We start from the raw sequence: 15,628 nt of genomic DNA, 5'->3' as shown, positions 1-15,628 counted from the left end.
GATCAGAAAACAACATGAATCATTTTCATAACAGTCATATTCATTTTGGAAGGCATTTACACAACGTCATCCTGTCAACAGGGACCCAGGATACTGTGTGAGAACACAGTGATGACCTATTTTGTCATTAAATTGGAGGATTTTTAGATTTGGTCAGAAATATTGAATTTACTCATGTCAAAGGAGTCCTGCTTTGGTTTTCTCTTAATTAAGGAATGATGGTTTCCCCCGTAGAGAGTAGAGAGAAACAACAACACAACATTTAAGGCCTCAATTAAATTGCCGTGATCACATCTGATTTTCCATCTCACCTATGGTGCTGGAGGAAAAAAAAGATTTTGTGTCACATCTGTCAATGCTGTTATAAGTGATTTAATATCAGTGTTATTGGCTATTATAGGCTAATCTCTCAAATTGTTATTATAATCCAAGTCAGTGGTCAACAACCCTGCTCCTGGAGAGCTACTGCTCTGTATGTTTTAGGTATCTCCCCACTCTAAAACACCTGATTCTAATCATTAACTCATTATCAAGCCCTTGAAAAAGCTTCAGTTGCCTTATAACAAGTTAATAATTAGAATCAGGCGTGTTAGAGTGGGAAAATACTTAAAACATGCAGGGCAGTAGCTCTCCAGGAGCAGGGTTGGTGATCACTGATCTAAGTTGTTACTTTGGGGATTTGGTTTTCAAATATAGCCTGGGCCTGATCTGAGACAGGAGTTCCTCTTGGAATGCAGTAATTGTATAGGATAGACCTCCTGCCTTTAAAAGCCCAGAGGGACTGATTACTGTAGGTGAGAAGATAGACCGCGACTTAATTACAGTAGAGTGCACGGTCAGATAGGCTGCACTCATTGTTGAAATGCCAGACTTGTGCTTCAGGGTGAAAGTGTGCACCCAGTTTGGAAAAAATGAAACAATTGGTGAGAGGAAATATCATTAAGTGATAAAGATGTGTGGTCTGTCTGCCACCATTTGTGGCTAGACGTTATTATGATGACACAGCAAGTGTACAACTTCACAACTCAGATGTGTCAATTGAGTCATGGCTACTTAATGTTAAATATCAGGAAAATTATATGATTGATCTATATTAATTATAAACAGACTTTGATAACAATTTAAAACACATAGTTATAGTGGGGATCTGGCAGCATCTTGTGGTTGAATTGGGGATGGCAAACACAGGGACATAGTTGTTTTTTGTTGTTTTTTTCATCCAAAAGTTTCATCCAAAACTAAGAGGTACAACAATTGTCATACAAAAACTGTAAAAACAAAACAAAACAAACAAACCTTTGTGGAAGCCAGATGAGTCTTGAGTCTGTTCATTGTTCTTTTAGAGTTAAAATAAAATGTACTTCCTTTAAAGGACCAGTGTGTAAGACAGACTATAATCCCATGAAAATAAGAATCGTTGTGTTTTTGTTACCTTAAAATGAGCCCTTTATATCTACATTGGGAGCGGGTCCTCTTCCACAAAGGCCACCATGTTGCACTGCCATGTTTCTACTAGGGGTGTGCCCGAATACAAATACATTATTTGGCAAAGCACAAATAGTGGGTTTTATACGAATATTTGTTTCATACAAATATTTTAAAAATTATTTGTTGGGGGTGTTCCTCAGAGATAAAGCTGAGCTACTGACACATGCAAAGTGCTCCAAAGGGACTCTCCATAACCTGTTGTTCCCCCTCTCCTTTCCACAAGTTAGATTGTAAAAAATAGGCAATAAATGAAAAATGCAAAGCAATAATTGCCTGTGAAGTTCCTCCCTACATGTTACATGGTGTGCTGTCTATGTGTTATGGGTATATAAATGGGAGTCTGTCTATAATAGAGGTCTGTCTACAAAGAGGCGATGAGTAAAGTTTTAGCTCAGTAATCAGCGCAGTTGTCTATGATCTGGGAGACTCCAGTTCAAAACCTGGTGTGGGGACCTACTTCGTAAGGTAGTTTATTCATGAATTCTTATTGTAACACTTTAATTTTCTAAAATTAAAAGTGCAATAAAAACAAAAACAATATTTTTAAGCCTCTTTCTACTTTTATTTGAATACAAATACAGATACAAATAGTTTTGCTGCCTCAACAAATACAGATACAAATACAAATACTGGGGTATCTGCACATCCCTAATTTCTACAATAGCCCAGAATGGACAAACCATACCTCTACAGAGGGCTTTTTGCTTCGTTTTTTGGAGAGTTTTGCAGCCACCTTAGGTTCTCCTACACGATTGAAAGGGGGAGGTGAGGGACAGGGTATTCAGTATTCAGTTAGTTGCAATCTGCAACCTCACTGCTAGATGCCACTAAATCTTACACACTGGTCCTTTAAAATATTGAAAGTCTTCTTAGATTTATTGTTCTTCACATCTTCAATTAAGGCATTATACTGCTTGAGTTCAACAATACACCGATGAAAGCAGGGTTTGGAGCTGGACCATTTAGATTTATGGGTGTGAAATTTGCTGAGAATAATCAGCAGCTGAATTACAAAGGTAATATTGCTCTTCATCCCACTGAACACAAAACACAACATCACATCAAGCACATCAATCTGTACATTAGAGGGTCCTATTACTACAAATTGGACAGTAGATGGCGCTGCAGCAACATTGACGTCTAGACCGTCATTGACAGGCTGGCATGTGCTATGTTCAAAGACGGCATGTGAATTGCATTAACCATGAAATTATTATTATTGTGTTATTTTCCAAAAGTTTTAAAAGGTTTTTTGACATTTATTGCAATACCTCCAACCACAAAAATCATTTAAATAAATCTATATATAATTATGAATGTTATCCAAAACAACAAATCTCCAGTTTCTTGGGTGAATGTTAATGCTAGCTTAGCAACGGCTGTTAAACCTGAACGCATCACAGCCAGACTGTTGTCAAAGGAAACGTTGCTAACCGTTCACACGGCCGTCGGCTATAGCTTGTATGTGAAGTTAAGTTTGGGTATATTTTTGTTATCAGCGACAATACTAGGGTAAGAATCACAAATTAACATCAGCTTCTTGCTCGTTGTAAATACTATCAAGCACATTAATCCTAGCGACTAAACCTGATGTAGGTTAACAATAGCTACCGTTAGGCGAACACAATGACAACCTGTTGTCTTTACATTGCCCCGGTTAACTGTCATCTGTGAGTTTTAAAGCCGGCTAGTTTGTCAATTGCAATCAGAGGTAACTAACCAGATATCACTTTGCTAACATAAATGTGCAGTAGCGATACTCAACTCACGCTGGATGTAATGTTATCGTTAGCTAAATGGACACGTTTAAGTTAGCCTTAGCTATAATGCTAGCTAACCGCAACACTATTGTTATGGCTGTTTGAATAACTGAGTTCAGTCTAAATGTATCGATTTGGATTTAAATGACCAGCTGATCTTCTCATACACTGATTAATGAATTATATGGTTTTAAAAACACATTATTGTCTCATCTTCGAACAATGGTCATTGTCAAGTACTCTGAATGACACAAACAGCAGTCACAGTAATCCTATTCATAGTGATCAGATCTGTGTGTTTCGTTGGCAGTCGTTACTTAGGTAACGTTACAGGTAAGAAGTATTTGTACTTAACTAGAGTATTTTCGTGTCATGTCTACTCCACAACATGTCAGGGAGAAATATACTTTCTATTCCACTGATAGCTAGCTGCCAGCAGTGGTGGAAAGTACATTTACACAAGTTAGTGTAAGTTACTTAAGTTCAATTTTGATTTACTCCACTACATTTCAGAGGGAAATATTGTACTTTCTACTCCACTACATTTATTTGACAGCTTTAGTTACTTTTCAGATGAAGATTTGATACAATGGATAATATAACAAGCTTTTACAATACAACACATTATTAAAGATGAAACCAGTGGTTTCCAACCTTTTTGGCTTTTGACGTCTTACAAAAAGCAGTGTGTAGTCGGGGTCACATTTCACATGTCTATCAGTTGTTAACAGCTCCACCAAATAGTGATTTTTCCCTATAAACTTCTCACATGGTTTCATTTCAATAAATGTTCAAATGATCCAATATTTCACTAAAAATCAAAGATTACAGATAAAGTCCAAAAGACTAAAACAGATTTCTGTACCAGAACTTTGTTTTTTCTTCTTTCCTCTTCTATTAATCATCTCACGATCACTCAGATTTATCTGGTGGCCCTTTGGAGGGGCCCAACCCCTAGGTTGGGAACCACTGGACTAAACTTGCTAACTGTATATAAAGTAGTTCAAACTACCTCCACCTCCAGCAGCTACAACAGTAACATGCTGCTTACACACTGATGCTTCAGTATTAATAATCTAATGTTGTCATATATAATAATATATCAGTCAGTGGGACGAAATGAGTACTTTTACTTAATTTAAGTACGTTTTGCTGCAAATACTTTTACTGTACTTTTACTTAAAAAGGGTTTTTCATGAAGGACTTTTGCTTGTAAGGAGTATTTTTTCATTGTTGTATTGGTACTTTTACTTAAGTAAAGGATCTAAGTACCTTTTCCACCACTGGAGGTACTTATACTTTACTTGAGTATTTGCGTGTTATGTCTACTACACAAAATTTCAGAGACAAATGTACTTTTTACTCCACTGACAGCTACAGACACCAGTTACTTTGCAGATTAAGATTTTCATACAAAACATATCATCTTCAACTTCTGCCTTCTTATAGATTATAAAACCCCAAAGTGCTGCTATCAATAATAATATTCAATAACAGAGCTGCAGCGATTAATCGATTAGTCAATCAACAGAAAATTGATCAGCAACTATTTTGATAATTTATTAATCATTTCAGTAATTTTTTAAAGCAAAAATGCAGAATTTTCTTTGGTTTCAGCTTTTCAAATGTGACAATGTGCATTTTTTTGTCTTCATTTGACAGTAAACTGGAGACATCAGCGTGGCCTCTAAGAAACTGTGAACACATTTTTTCACTATTTTTACAAATAATCGCTTAATCAAGAAAATAAACTTGAGATTAATTGATAAAGAAAATAATCATTAGCTGCAGCCCTATTCAATAATATGATATATAATAATATATCAGTCTAAAGGGGGCATTCTGCATAATAAGTTCTTTTACTTTTGATACTTAAAGTTCATTTTGATGATCATACTTGTGCACTTTTACGTAAATAAGATTCTTCCACCACTGTCAGCAGCTATTTGTTTCTTATCAGTTTTGTTCTTGAAGACGCAGCTTGTTCATGAGACACTAGAGGTTCAGAGGAATGTTGAAAATACGTGTTAATTGGCTTGTTAGACTTGTTACGTTGTTCTGTTTGAATTTTGTTTTTCTCTGCTCATGTTTGTAGAAATAGAACATGTTTGGGTACATCTGGCAGTACGTCTACACATCCTTCCTGAGATACTGGCTGAAGTGGCTCATCAGGCAGGTTACAGGGAAATGTGAGCTGCAGAGAATCTGCTCTGGATACAAGCCAGGAGCAACCAGGACGACAAAAGCAGGTGAAGTAAATCATCTTGAATATGTCCTATTTTTGCTGCTCACTATATATATTTTTTTCCACTGTTTGTATAAAGTGTTTCATCTGCCTCTTGTGTCCAATTGTAGAATACTCTCTCAAGTCATCAAAAAACAAGGTAAGAAAATCATACCATTGGCAACTGTCAGTTTTATGGCAGGTAAAAGGGATCATTTTGTTTCTAATAGCCAGGACAGTTTCAGTATTAGTTTAAAAGTAGCACTACTACCAGTATTTCTATTATTGTATGTTCAAGTTTCTTTAAATAGCTGTTAAAAGACAAAACATGTTTGCTTTAGTGCAATCAAACATTAAAAATCTTCTGAAAAGTGACAATTTGCTTGTTTTAATCTGTTTTCATATCCTTTCATATCATTGTTTGACATTGATTTGTTTGATTTTTGACTGTAGGTCAGAAAAAGATGTTGGTATTTTATTAGTACCTTAATAAAAAAGAAATTAAAAAATGATTAATTAATTGACAAATTACAAGGGCTCGTCATCATATTGTTGGTCTGTAATCAGTAATGAAGCAAGTCACTAATCAAAATGAAGCAGACATGAGTCTACATATGACTGCTGCATATGGAAAAATCTCTGTCCTGACAGTCTCTGTTAAGGTTTTGGGTCTGCCGGCGGTCTTTAATGGGTGGACCTGAGGTGTCTAACAGAAAGTCAGAACATCATGTAGAGCTTTGAAGACTAACAGGGTTTAAACTACGTGGGCCCACAGAGAAGTGTAAAGGAAACACTTGTTCAGTACCTGTCAGGCTATAGTATGTGTGGACTCTATTAAAGACCCACCCTGTGAACTTCATCAGTCTTTATCTTTCGCTACACTTGCCAGACTCTGATGAAATGACTCTCCTTGTTATTTATGATTATAGCTTGGTAAGCATTTCCCAATCAACAGTCCATATGGTGTAGAAACAGAAGTGCCTGGTCATCTGTTTCATTGTTTCGGAGGCTGACTTTGAAAAGCAATTTTTCCACTGGGGTTGACAGCTTACAGTATATTATATAGCAGCCACTGTGCCAGTTTTCTGCCTGTCTTTACTCTCATTGCTTTCTTCCTCTGTAGGTTTTAAGAGGTGCTTTGGAAACCAGAAAGGATGATTTAGAACAATGTGTGGATCAAATTATGAAAGAGAAGAATGTCAAACCCCAGAAAAGTCCCATGTAAGGTCACTTCTTATCTGTTATTTCGCTGAGTTTGCTTGTCACCTGCAGTTCTTTAATTTTCAAATAATATTCAGTCCTGAGTATTTTTCTGATTTAGTGGTTTAATTATTGGTCCAATCTTCCTTCTTTTCCAGGTTCAAGGAAAGCCTACACATCTGTTTGTTGCAGATAACAGGATACAACAGCCTGTTTATATCTGTGGAAGACTTGAGAAAGGAAATCTTCAGCTCAGAGAACCAAGAACACGAGGCCATGCTGTTGAAGGTGTGTAAAGCAGTGGCTGTAAATGTTATAGCCACATGGTTACTGTTTCATAGAACTATTATATGTCCCAGCATAAATTAGTAAAATAATATGATGTAGAATGTAGTATTTTAATATTGATTTCTAATCTGAAATGTTGTACACTATGTTAGATCACATTAGTCATTGCACCTGTCAGCTGCCAGCTTTAGTACAGCAGCAATAAAGATGCGTAACTCTGGAATGATTTGTACCTTCAGCTTTGGGACCTGTTGATGCCGACAGTCAAACTGGACTCGAGGATCACCAAACAGTGGGGAGACATCGGATTCCAAGGAGATGACCCCAAGACTGACTTCAGAGGAATGGGACTGCTGGGCCTAATCAACCTTGTGTGAGTACCCAATGAATGAGACACATATACAGTATGATAAATTACATGGCTTATACCAGCACAGAAGCAACGTGATCACCATGGATCTAGGATCATGGAAATACCTTTTTAAACATAGCTACATTCACATTAAAGGGCAACAATGAGAAATATGTTATAAAATTTGAAGTTGATGTAAAGCTCGCAAATGTTAGTGGGAAGTATTCTGTAAATGTTTTGTTGTAACGTGTACAGATGCACAGAATTTTTATAATTTAGTTTGTTTTTAAATGGGCTTAAATCTCTTTGGGGCATTCTTATCTCTGCTGCCGTGCGAAAAAGAAGCGTTAAACTAGAATTTAAAAAAGGAGAAAAAAAAAAAACCAAAGCAACAAAAAAGAAGAAATGAGTAGAAAATGCCACAGATACAGAGAGCTGAACAAGCAAGCCACAGAATGATGACCCTCAGACCAGCTTCCCAGCTGTGTGCGTTAATAGGAGGATAAGATACAGTAAAACCAAGCAAAACAAAGGTTATCAGATATATTTTCACTATAATAAATGCATACTCACATTAGTTGCTGTTTCACAGACTCATTGATGAGAGTGAAAGAACCTCCTCCTTTTTTCTGTATTTATGATTTGAACACATAACTAGTACATAACAACACTTAAAAACTGCATTTTGGAAAACCCCATGCTCTCTATGTCTAAAAATTAAACTGGACAAATCCATTGTCAATAATTTATCTGTGTGGAGCCGTCTACATGTTGCTTTTCACCTCACAGTCTCGTAGCCTATAATGTCACATACTGTCGCTTCCCTATGAAATAAAAATCGTGTCAGAATATTGTCTTTACTCTGCTTGATGGAAAAACAGGCTCTGCAGTTATCAGTCCCCCAACTGATTAAACACTGGGGAGCCCAAAGGCTACAAAGCTTAGACAACATAGATGAAATAACAGGTGAGATGTGTGCCTTTGTCAGATCATTAGAGCGTATAGCACTCACACAGATCAACTCTGACTTTATTAAGTCTACAAAAGATAAAAATATGAGGTTTTAGTGACATCTTAGCAATTCAAATAAAAAAATCACCTTAAAAAGTAACAAGTAGCATGTTCATTTTTTTTCTCAATGGTTATGATCACTCCCAGTGAATACAGGTTTACTGGTGAACACTGACCAGTAGTGTAAGTTTAGGATCAGTACTGTAATGTTTTTGTTCTGTCACAGTTTTTTCAGTGAAAACTACACAGAAGAGGCTCGTCAGGTGTTGTCTCATGCAAACCATCCTAAACTAGGGTAAGAGACATTCTGTTGTCAATGTTGTGTCAATAGTTGGATCTTCATAAAAATCAATGCATTATTATTGCTGCAGATCTTTTATTTCCATGTGTACACTTTTGGCACTTCATTCTTATTTTATGTTATATATTCCAGGTATTCATATGCCATAGTTGGGATCAATTTGACAGAAATGGCCTACAGCCTCATGAAGAGTGGTGCTTTGAAACCGCATTTCTACAACACAGTACTCGGCACACCTGAGCTCCAGCACTTTCATCAGCTATACTGTAAGAAAAAATCACATCACTCTTTAATATTTACACCTCTGCCGCACAAATACAAAACACCTTCTTTTAATAGAAAGTGATATAATTAATCCTTAATCCTGCTTGTTTCTCCTCTGACAGGTTACCTGGCGTATGAATTCGATAAATTCTGGGTGGCAGAAGAACCAGAAAGCATCATGGAGTTCAATCAGTACAGAGAAAAATTCCATAACATAGTCAAGACACATCTAGAGGACCCTGATGTGTCCCTCACACTGACTGACCGCACTAAAAACTAACATGATTCAGGAATAATATCCCCCCCGACTTCTCGGTGACCCCCTGATGTTGTTCGATCAGGTAGAAGGAAGCAGTGCTGCTCGTAAAAAACATAAACGAGCTGCTCGAGTCACTCACGTTCCTCAAAAATTGATAAAAGCTGTTATATTTGGTTTTGTGATTCATTAGTCATGCTCGGTTCATGTTGTTACAGTGATACTAAAGGGAAAACTAAAATATAGCACAAATCTACCACCCTATACCTCAAAAGTCAGCCATTCCAGTGGTTAATTGTCCTTCAATAAAGGGGTAATGAGAGCTGTAGTGAGGACGGGTCTGAGTGTTTAAGCACTTTCAGTGAGAAAGCAGCCAAATTGTTGCAGTTTAAAGACAGTTATAGAAAAATGGTGATTAGCCACCATATTTTTAGCTGTCTTGTTTGTATTTATGTAAATGAGGCTCAGGAATTTGATATTTATGTCCAGAGACCATGGATTTAACTTGATGTAAGGAATCATTTCCATTTTCTGACGCTCCGTCGTGGTGCCGTCATCTTAAAATGTGTGCTCAGTTTAATGTTTCCCCCGCTGATGGCATTAATACAATCTGTATTATGTAATATAGGTGATGTCAAAAATGGTTATTTGCCTTTTTTTCAATATATTTGTATGTCTTAAGCCTGATATTGCATTTTCATTACTGGTATTTTTTTTTTTTTTAATGCTGTGATTTGCTTTTGAGGAAGGTATGTAATGACTAACACATCTTGCTCAAACTTAATAAATACACATTTTGATGTTTTAAAATGTGATTCGTGTCCGTGTGTGAGAAGGCGAGTGAAATAAGCAAGCAGGAAGGCTGTAAAACAAGTCAAATATATATTTAGGATTTACATAAACCATTAGTACTTATCATATAAAGGTGCACTTGTTAAGCTGCCTAAAATGTATAACAGGCAGATTTAGATTTACAGGTCTGAAAGTGCAAGCTCAACTTCTCATTATGACAAATTATAAATATAAAAAGGAGAACTATGAGTCTTTTTATACATGAATTCAGCATATTGTTGGATACAAGCGTCCTTTTTCAACAAAGGATTTTGTTCTCTGTCACCAAGACAAGGACAAGAAGAATAAAACGGAAAATATCAGTTGACATTCATGAGGTTTCTTCATTGATGTGCCAACCCGTCAGTGGTTCAGGTTTCTCAGTCAGACTTTGAAACAGGAATCTCAGTTGTTGGTGTCAAACCTCTTCTTGGTGACCATCATGGCTCTCTTGATTTGCTCAAATGAGACGAACATGACGACGTTCCACGATCCCAACCTCAGAAACGAGGGCACAAATCTACAAGAGACAAAGAAACTGATTAGATGTTTGTAGGACAGAATTAAGGCTGGACTTTGCCTGCTGATGTCGGATTGTTTATAGTGATGGAAAGCAACTAAATACGTTTACTCAAATACTTTTTATACTTGAGTATTTCCATTTTCTGCTACTTAGTACCCCGCTACATTTCAGAGGGAAATACTTTTTTCTTCACCACATTTATTTAACAGCTGCACAAAATCTGTTACTTTTCAGGTAAAAATTTACATGAGATAATATATGATAAAATTGTAAATTACACTGCATTGTTTGAGGTTAAACTAGGTTCCCAAACTTTACATGAAATGTAAAGTACAGTGTGTACTTGTGTTTCCTTGTTTCAGATGTCTGAGTTAGCAGTTCCACCAAAGGGATATTTCCCCTTTAAACTCCTCACATGATTTCAAATAAATAAGACCGAAAGAGATAAAACCTCACAACAAAAAGAAAGATTAGAGAAAAATTCTAAAATGTAAATCCAAATTAATGTATCAGAGCTTAGTTTTTTCTTCTTTCCTACACAAATTATTGTCTCACACTTGTAAAGTGTCGATCGATCAAATAATAACAGTAAAATGCTCTGTGGTGGAAGAAGTAGTCAGATCCTTTACTTTAGTAAAAGTACTGATACAATTAAAAGTCCTGCAAGAAAATTCTACTTAAGTAACAGTACATAAGTATTATCAGCTTGATGTTATTATATATGACATCATTAGATTATTTATACTGAAGCATCAGTGTGTAAGCAGCATGTTACTGTTGTAGCTGCTGGAGGTTGAGCTACTTTGAACTACTTTATATACAGTTAGCTAGTGTAGTCCAGCGGTTCCCAACCTAGGGGTCGGGCCCCTTCAAAGGGTCACCAGATAAATCTGAGGGGTCGTGCTGATTTATGGGAGGGGAAACAAGAAAAAAAACAAAGTTCTGATACACAAATCTGTTTTCAGCTTTTGGACTTTGGACAACATTTTTGGGTTGTTTTGTGACATATTGGGTAATTTTCATGTCAGAGAGAGAGAGAGAGAAATTCACCCTTTGTAGAAAGCAGTCGGCCCCTCCTTAGTCATCATGGTCCAGGCGCAGTTGATCGCACTCTTGTACTGGCCCGGTGGTGAGTTCATGTACCTTGTTTTCACCACATCTACCGGGGAAGCGATCACAGTGGTAACAAAGCCGGCACCAAACGCAGACACAAAGTGGCACGGCAGATTATCTGTGGAGAGAGTTGTGGAAAAGATTTATCAACTGATACCTGAAGTGTGAAGCCTTTGTTCTTAGATGTGTTATAATCTGCATGTCAGCAGATTATGTAATCTTGTGAATAGGGCAATATAAATGATTGAGATATGTAAATGTAATATTAATCATTACACCACGTTCTGTACCAGCATGTGTTCTGTTATCTGCTGAGGTGGAGTTGAAGGGGGGGAGAGGAGGGTGTGTGGATTTCTGCCCAATCAGCAGCTGTCTCTCTGGGATGACATTGTTTGTGTGTGTGCGTGTGTGTGTGTGTATGTGTGTGTAGGCTCAGGCACACATGCACGCTCGCTCACCTGACATCAGTTTGTGTCTAAGGATGGCCTCTTTGATCAGATCATATGTGACCAGCTCTGTGCAGTTGACCAGTGCGTTTCTTGTGATGTTGGGTAGTGTACCTGGAAGAAGCCATTTTCATTTAAGAGAAAATATCCAAACTGGTGCTTTACTAGTAGGTTATAAAGCATTTCTGAGTCTTTGTTTAACTGCTGTCATCATGATAATTTATTAAGAGGAATGCTTCTTAAACGGCACCTTTCCAGAGTCCACGTAAGCCCTCATTCTGGAAGATGAGTTTGTAGGCCTGCATAGTTCCATTGTAGCGACGAGCCACGCCATCCAGGTTCATCTGGGCTTGGAACCGAACCTTGACCACATCAGTAGGTTGTGCAAAGGACACTGCCATGGCGCCTGTAGTGCAGCCGGCCAGGATACGAAGCAGTACACCCGGGTCTAGAGAGGGATAGATGAAAACAACCAGTGGTGGAATGTAACTTAATACTGTAATACTGTACTTAAATACAGTTTTATGTATTTTTAGGAGACAGTGCACATTAATCAACATTGACTTTTTAAGAACATCGATATAAATGTGTCTCAACAGCTAATTTGTGCCCGTACTGTCGTCCCAACTCAACTTAAAATTGACAGATAAAACAGAGAGAAAAACAAGGTTTCACAACTCTTTGTCCTAACAATGTTAAACAGTACAAGCAGACAGGTATAAACACTACAAACCAGTTAGAGTTAATCAATAAAAAGATGTCATTCATGAACGCATATCTGACTAGATTTTAACAGTGTCATTTTTTTAGGCACTTAACTCAAGTATTTTCATTTTGTGCCACTTTATACTTAAATTCCACTTTTTTTTTTTTTTTACATTTAAGAGGTAAATATTGTACTTTTTACTCACTACATTTATTTCAGTTATTTTTCAGATCATGATTCTACATGTAAAACACATGATCAGTTTAAAAAATGTATTTATTAACTTGACATGAAATGCTGCCTACATGTTAATGAATCAGTTAGTCTTACAACAAATATATCTGATAAACATAACACTCTGTATGGGTTCATTTTGCATAATTATATGCATAATAATTTTGCCATTTTGCTGCTAATTCTTGTGTACTTTTACTTAGTTAAGATTTCGAATGCAGGACTTTTACTTATAAAGGAGTATTTTTACATTTTGTTATTGATCTTTGTAAAATTCATATTCCACTAGTGGGAAAAGGCACAAAATGTCTTTAACACCTGCCTGAAACTCTTGACCTTATTACACTTAATATTTACTTCATATTATATGTGCTGTGCTTTATTTACTGTACGTATATTGTAATTCTGTTTCTCCATATTGCAATTCTACCACTGCTTCATCTGTCTATACTGCACATACAGCACCTATTACATGTTTGTCTGTCCTGGAAGAGAGATCCCTCCTCCTCCTCCTCCTCCTCCTCCTCCTCTTTCCCAATCCCCCCCCCCCCCCATGTGTTTTTGGGAGTTTTTCCTTGTCCAAATCAAAGGTCTATGGATAGAAGGTGTCGTAAATTGTGCAGATTTTAAAGCCCTCTGAGACAAATTTGTGATTTTGGGCTACATAAGTACAACTGATTGGGGTTGACATTCATCTTTCATCTAAGGATTTTTGTTAATGACAGTAGGACATTTAAATCTATAACCCAGGTATAACCTGATTTGTGAAAGCTCAGTTTATGTGTCGTTAAAAAAAAAAGAAAAGAAAAGAAACCCTGAATGTACTTAAAAAGTAACCACTTACTCTCTTTTCCACCAGTGTAGAAATCTCTGACATTGTCATAGAGGCCAATTCTAATGGAGGCGAAGCACAGTTGTCTCTGCAGCCCGGCTACCAGCCCGTTATACAGAGACCTGGGCCCCTCAGTCCGGATCATGGTGCTGATCGTCCCAAACACTCCTCTGTAGCGGATGTTTTTGGTTGCCTCCATCGCCTTCTCTCCCTGAATCTGGGGTCACAGATAGTACTCAAGGCTAAAACCAGCTTTACAGAACAAAAGTTTAAAAGGTTTTTACTAAATGATGCATCATGAAGCTACAGAAGTGTTAATGAGTGCATTGATTCATGGGGTACTGAGGTGGACTAAGTTGAAAGTCAAGCTACTCATCACACTGTGTTTCTGGAGATGGATGAACAATGATTTCTCTCTGTCTTTGTCAGTTTTGTTGAACCACATACCTGTAGTCTGACTTTGGCTGTGTCCAGAGGAAATGTGACAATATCAGCTATACAAGCTGCAGCTCCAGCACTCGCCATCTTCACCCCCAGTGGAGGGGGAACATCTGAGGGTTTAAGTCCTACCATGTTTTCCTATTTCTGGGGTTACACAGACACACATACAGAATGCATAAATCAGTGTTGAAACCACCATTTGAACATCAACCTCATATAAAAAGCATTCATCTTTATATGGACTACAGTGGTTCAACAGTCAAAGTATAGATTGATCATAAAAAAAAAACATAAAACACACTTACGTTGTTTGTCTAAAATTTAAGATTCCTTTTGATCCTTTGTTGTTTGTGATTCAGGAAGGATTTTGATAGACCAGATTATAATCCATAAAGGGCACCACTCCACAGAAAGGAAAGATGCATCTTTTGCTCTGTACTTATATATTTTCTGGCTGGCGTCTTTATGACATCCACAGAGAGGCGTTACTGTGTACTCCTGTTCTGCCGGGTCAACTCAAAGTCCACCGACTGTCAGAAAGTCAATGTTCAATTTACCCCACAGTGCAGGCACTTTTCAGAAAAACAACAAGTTTTACTTCCCCATTCTGTGACTCTAACTTAAGTATCTTTTCATCAAAATGTTGGTATATTTTGTCCGTAAGCTAATATTAATATTTCATTTTTTTATTTTTCTGCCTTCAAATGTAATCAACACTATATTCATGTTTACATTTGCATTCAGCACAGTGAGTAGAAATGGAAATATCAGCAGATTTTTGTCCTATTCTGTGTCTGTCACCGACTTAATATTATGTAATAATTTACTTCATTAGACCAAAGTGTCTGTGCTTAACAACAGCCATCATAACAATATCAGGCAGGGTCATTGGAGGCTTGTCTTTGCTTTCAGCCAGTGACAGAACAGCTGAACAGGGAAAGCGTTCAAAGCTGATTGGCTAAACGACAGACTTTACAACCACCTCACATCACGTTGCCCTTTCACTTTTGCAGTGGAGTTACTGTATTTTGCAGTATTTGCTCATTTGTTCATATAAAACTAATCATATCATGTTGTTCATTCATGATTTCTTAATAACAGCTGTCACAGCCAGAGACTTTCCACATTTTTGGGAAAAAGGACACTAAAAAAAAGTGCTGGGTGTAAGTTGTGACGTGAGCTGGTGACTGAAGTTCACTGTGGATCAGATAAGGGCTTTGCATCACACAATGTTCGGCCTCTCAGCAGTTTGGCAGTGCTGCTCGGGCCTATTTCATAATACCGTTCCCCATACCGTTACCTACGTAACAGAATGGAAATTATGGAGAAATGTGGTGTGGTCCCACAATACTCAGTTG

At 37.2% G+C, this 15,628-nt stretch overlaps 2 protein-coding genes across 3 annotated transcripts; one reads left to right on the top strand and one right to left on the bottom strand.

The window, feature by feature from the left end:
- The first annotated feature begins 2,876 nt into the window (after positions 1-2,876).
- Positions 2,877-9,957, top strand: elmod2 (ELMO/CED-12 domain containing 2). 2 transcript variants are annotated; one of them, XM_042398493.1, is made up of 9 exons: positions 2,877-3,000; positions 5,344-5,497; positions 5,604-5,632; positions 6,596-6,693; positions 6,831-6,960; positions 7,200-7,333; positions 8,550-8,618; positions 8,757-8,890; positions 9,011-9,957. In XM_042398493.1, exons 2-9 carry the CDS (start codon positions 5,353-5,355, stop codon positions 9,166-9,168), a joined length of 897 nt encoding a protein of 298 aa, XP_042254427.1. In that variant the 5' UTR covers positions 2,877-3,000; positions 5,344-5,352; the 3' UTR covers positions 9,169-9,957. The 2 variants fall into 2 exon arrangements, with proteins under 2 accessions (XP_042254427.1, XP_042254435.1); XM_042398501.1 differs by lacking the exon at positions 2,877-3,000 and adding an exon at positions 3,022-3,199.
- Positions 9,849-14,744, bottom strand: ucp1 (uncoupling protein 1). The gene is made up of 7 exons (XM_042398482.1): positions 14,576-14,744; positions 14,277-14,414; positions 13,842-14,046; positions 12,308-12,505; positions 12,070-12,171; positions 11,549-11,729; positions 9,849-10,495 (listed from the first exon to the last, which is right to left on the bottom strand). The coding sequence occupies exons 2-7, from the start codon at positions 14,400-14,402 to the stop codon at positions 10,381-10,383; spliced, it is 927 nt and encodes a 308-aa protein (XP_042254416.1). The 5' UTR covers positions 14,403-14,414; positions 14,576-14,744; the 3' UTR covers positions 9,849-10,380.
- Positions 14,745-15,628: the final 884 nt, after the last annotated feature.

Source organism: Thunnus maccoyii, chromosome 2 (genome assembly GCF_910596095.1).
Source record: "Thunnus maccoyii chromosome 2, fThuMac1.1, whole genome shotgun sequence".
NCBI lineage: Eukaryota > Metazoa > Chordata > Actinopteri > Scombriformes > Scombridae > Thunnus > Thunnus maccoyii.
This window is presented reverse-complemented; position numbering and strand designations above follow the sequence as displayed.

What these genes read in the sequence shown, in the direction of transcription:
- elmod2 (XM_042398493.1), top strand. Translation starts at nt 5,353, where the DNA reads ATGTTTGGGTACATCTGGCAGTACGTCTACACATCCTTCCTGAGATAC. An exon ending in ACGAGGCCATGCTGTTGAAG is followed by an intron (nt 6,961 to 7,199) that starts GTGTGTAAAGCA and finishes TTGTACCTTCAG; the next exon opens with CTTTGGGACCTGTTGATGCC. An exon ending in GCAAACCATCCTAAACTAGG is followed by an intron (nt 8,619 to 8,756) that starts GTAAGAGACATT and finishes TATATATTCCAG; the next exon opens with GTATTCATATGCCATAGTTG.
- ucp1 (XM_042398482.1), bottom strand. Translation starts at nt 14,402, where the DNA reads ATGGTAGGACTTAAACCCTCAGATGTTCCCCCTCCACTGGGGGTGAAG. An exon ending in CAGCCAAAGTCAGACTACAG is followed by an intron (nt 14,047 to 14,276) that starts GTATGTGGTTCA and finishes CTGTGACCCCAG; the next exon opens with ATTCAGGGAGAGAAGGCGAT. An exon ending in TAGACACAAACTGATGTCAG is followed by an intron (nt 11,730 to 12,069) that starts GTGAGCGAGCGT and finishes CTCTCTCCACAG; the next exon opens with ATAATCTGCCGTGCCACTTT.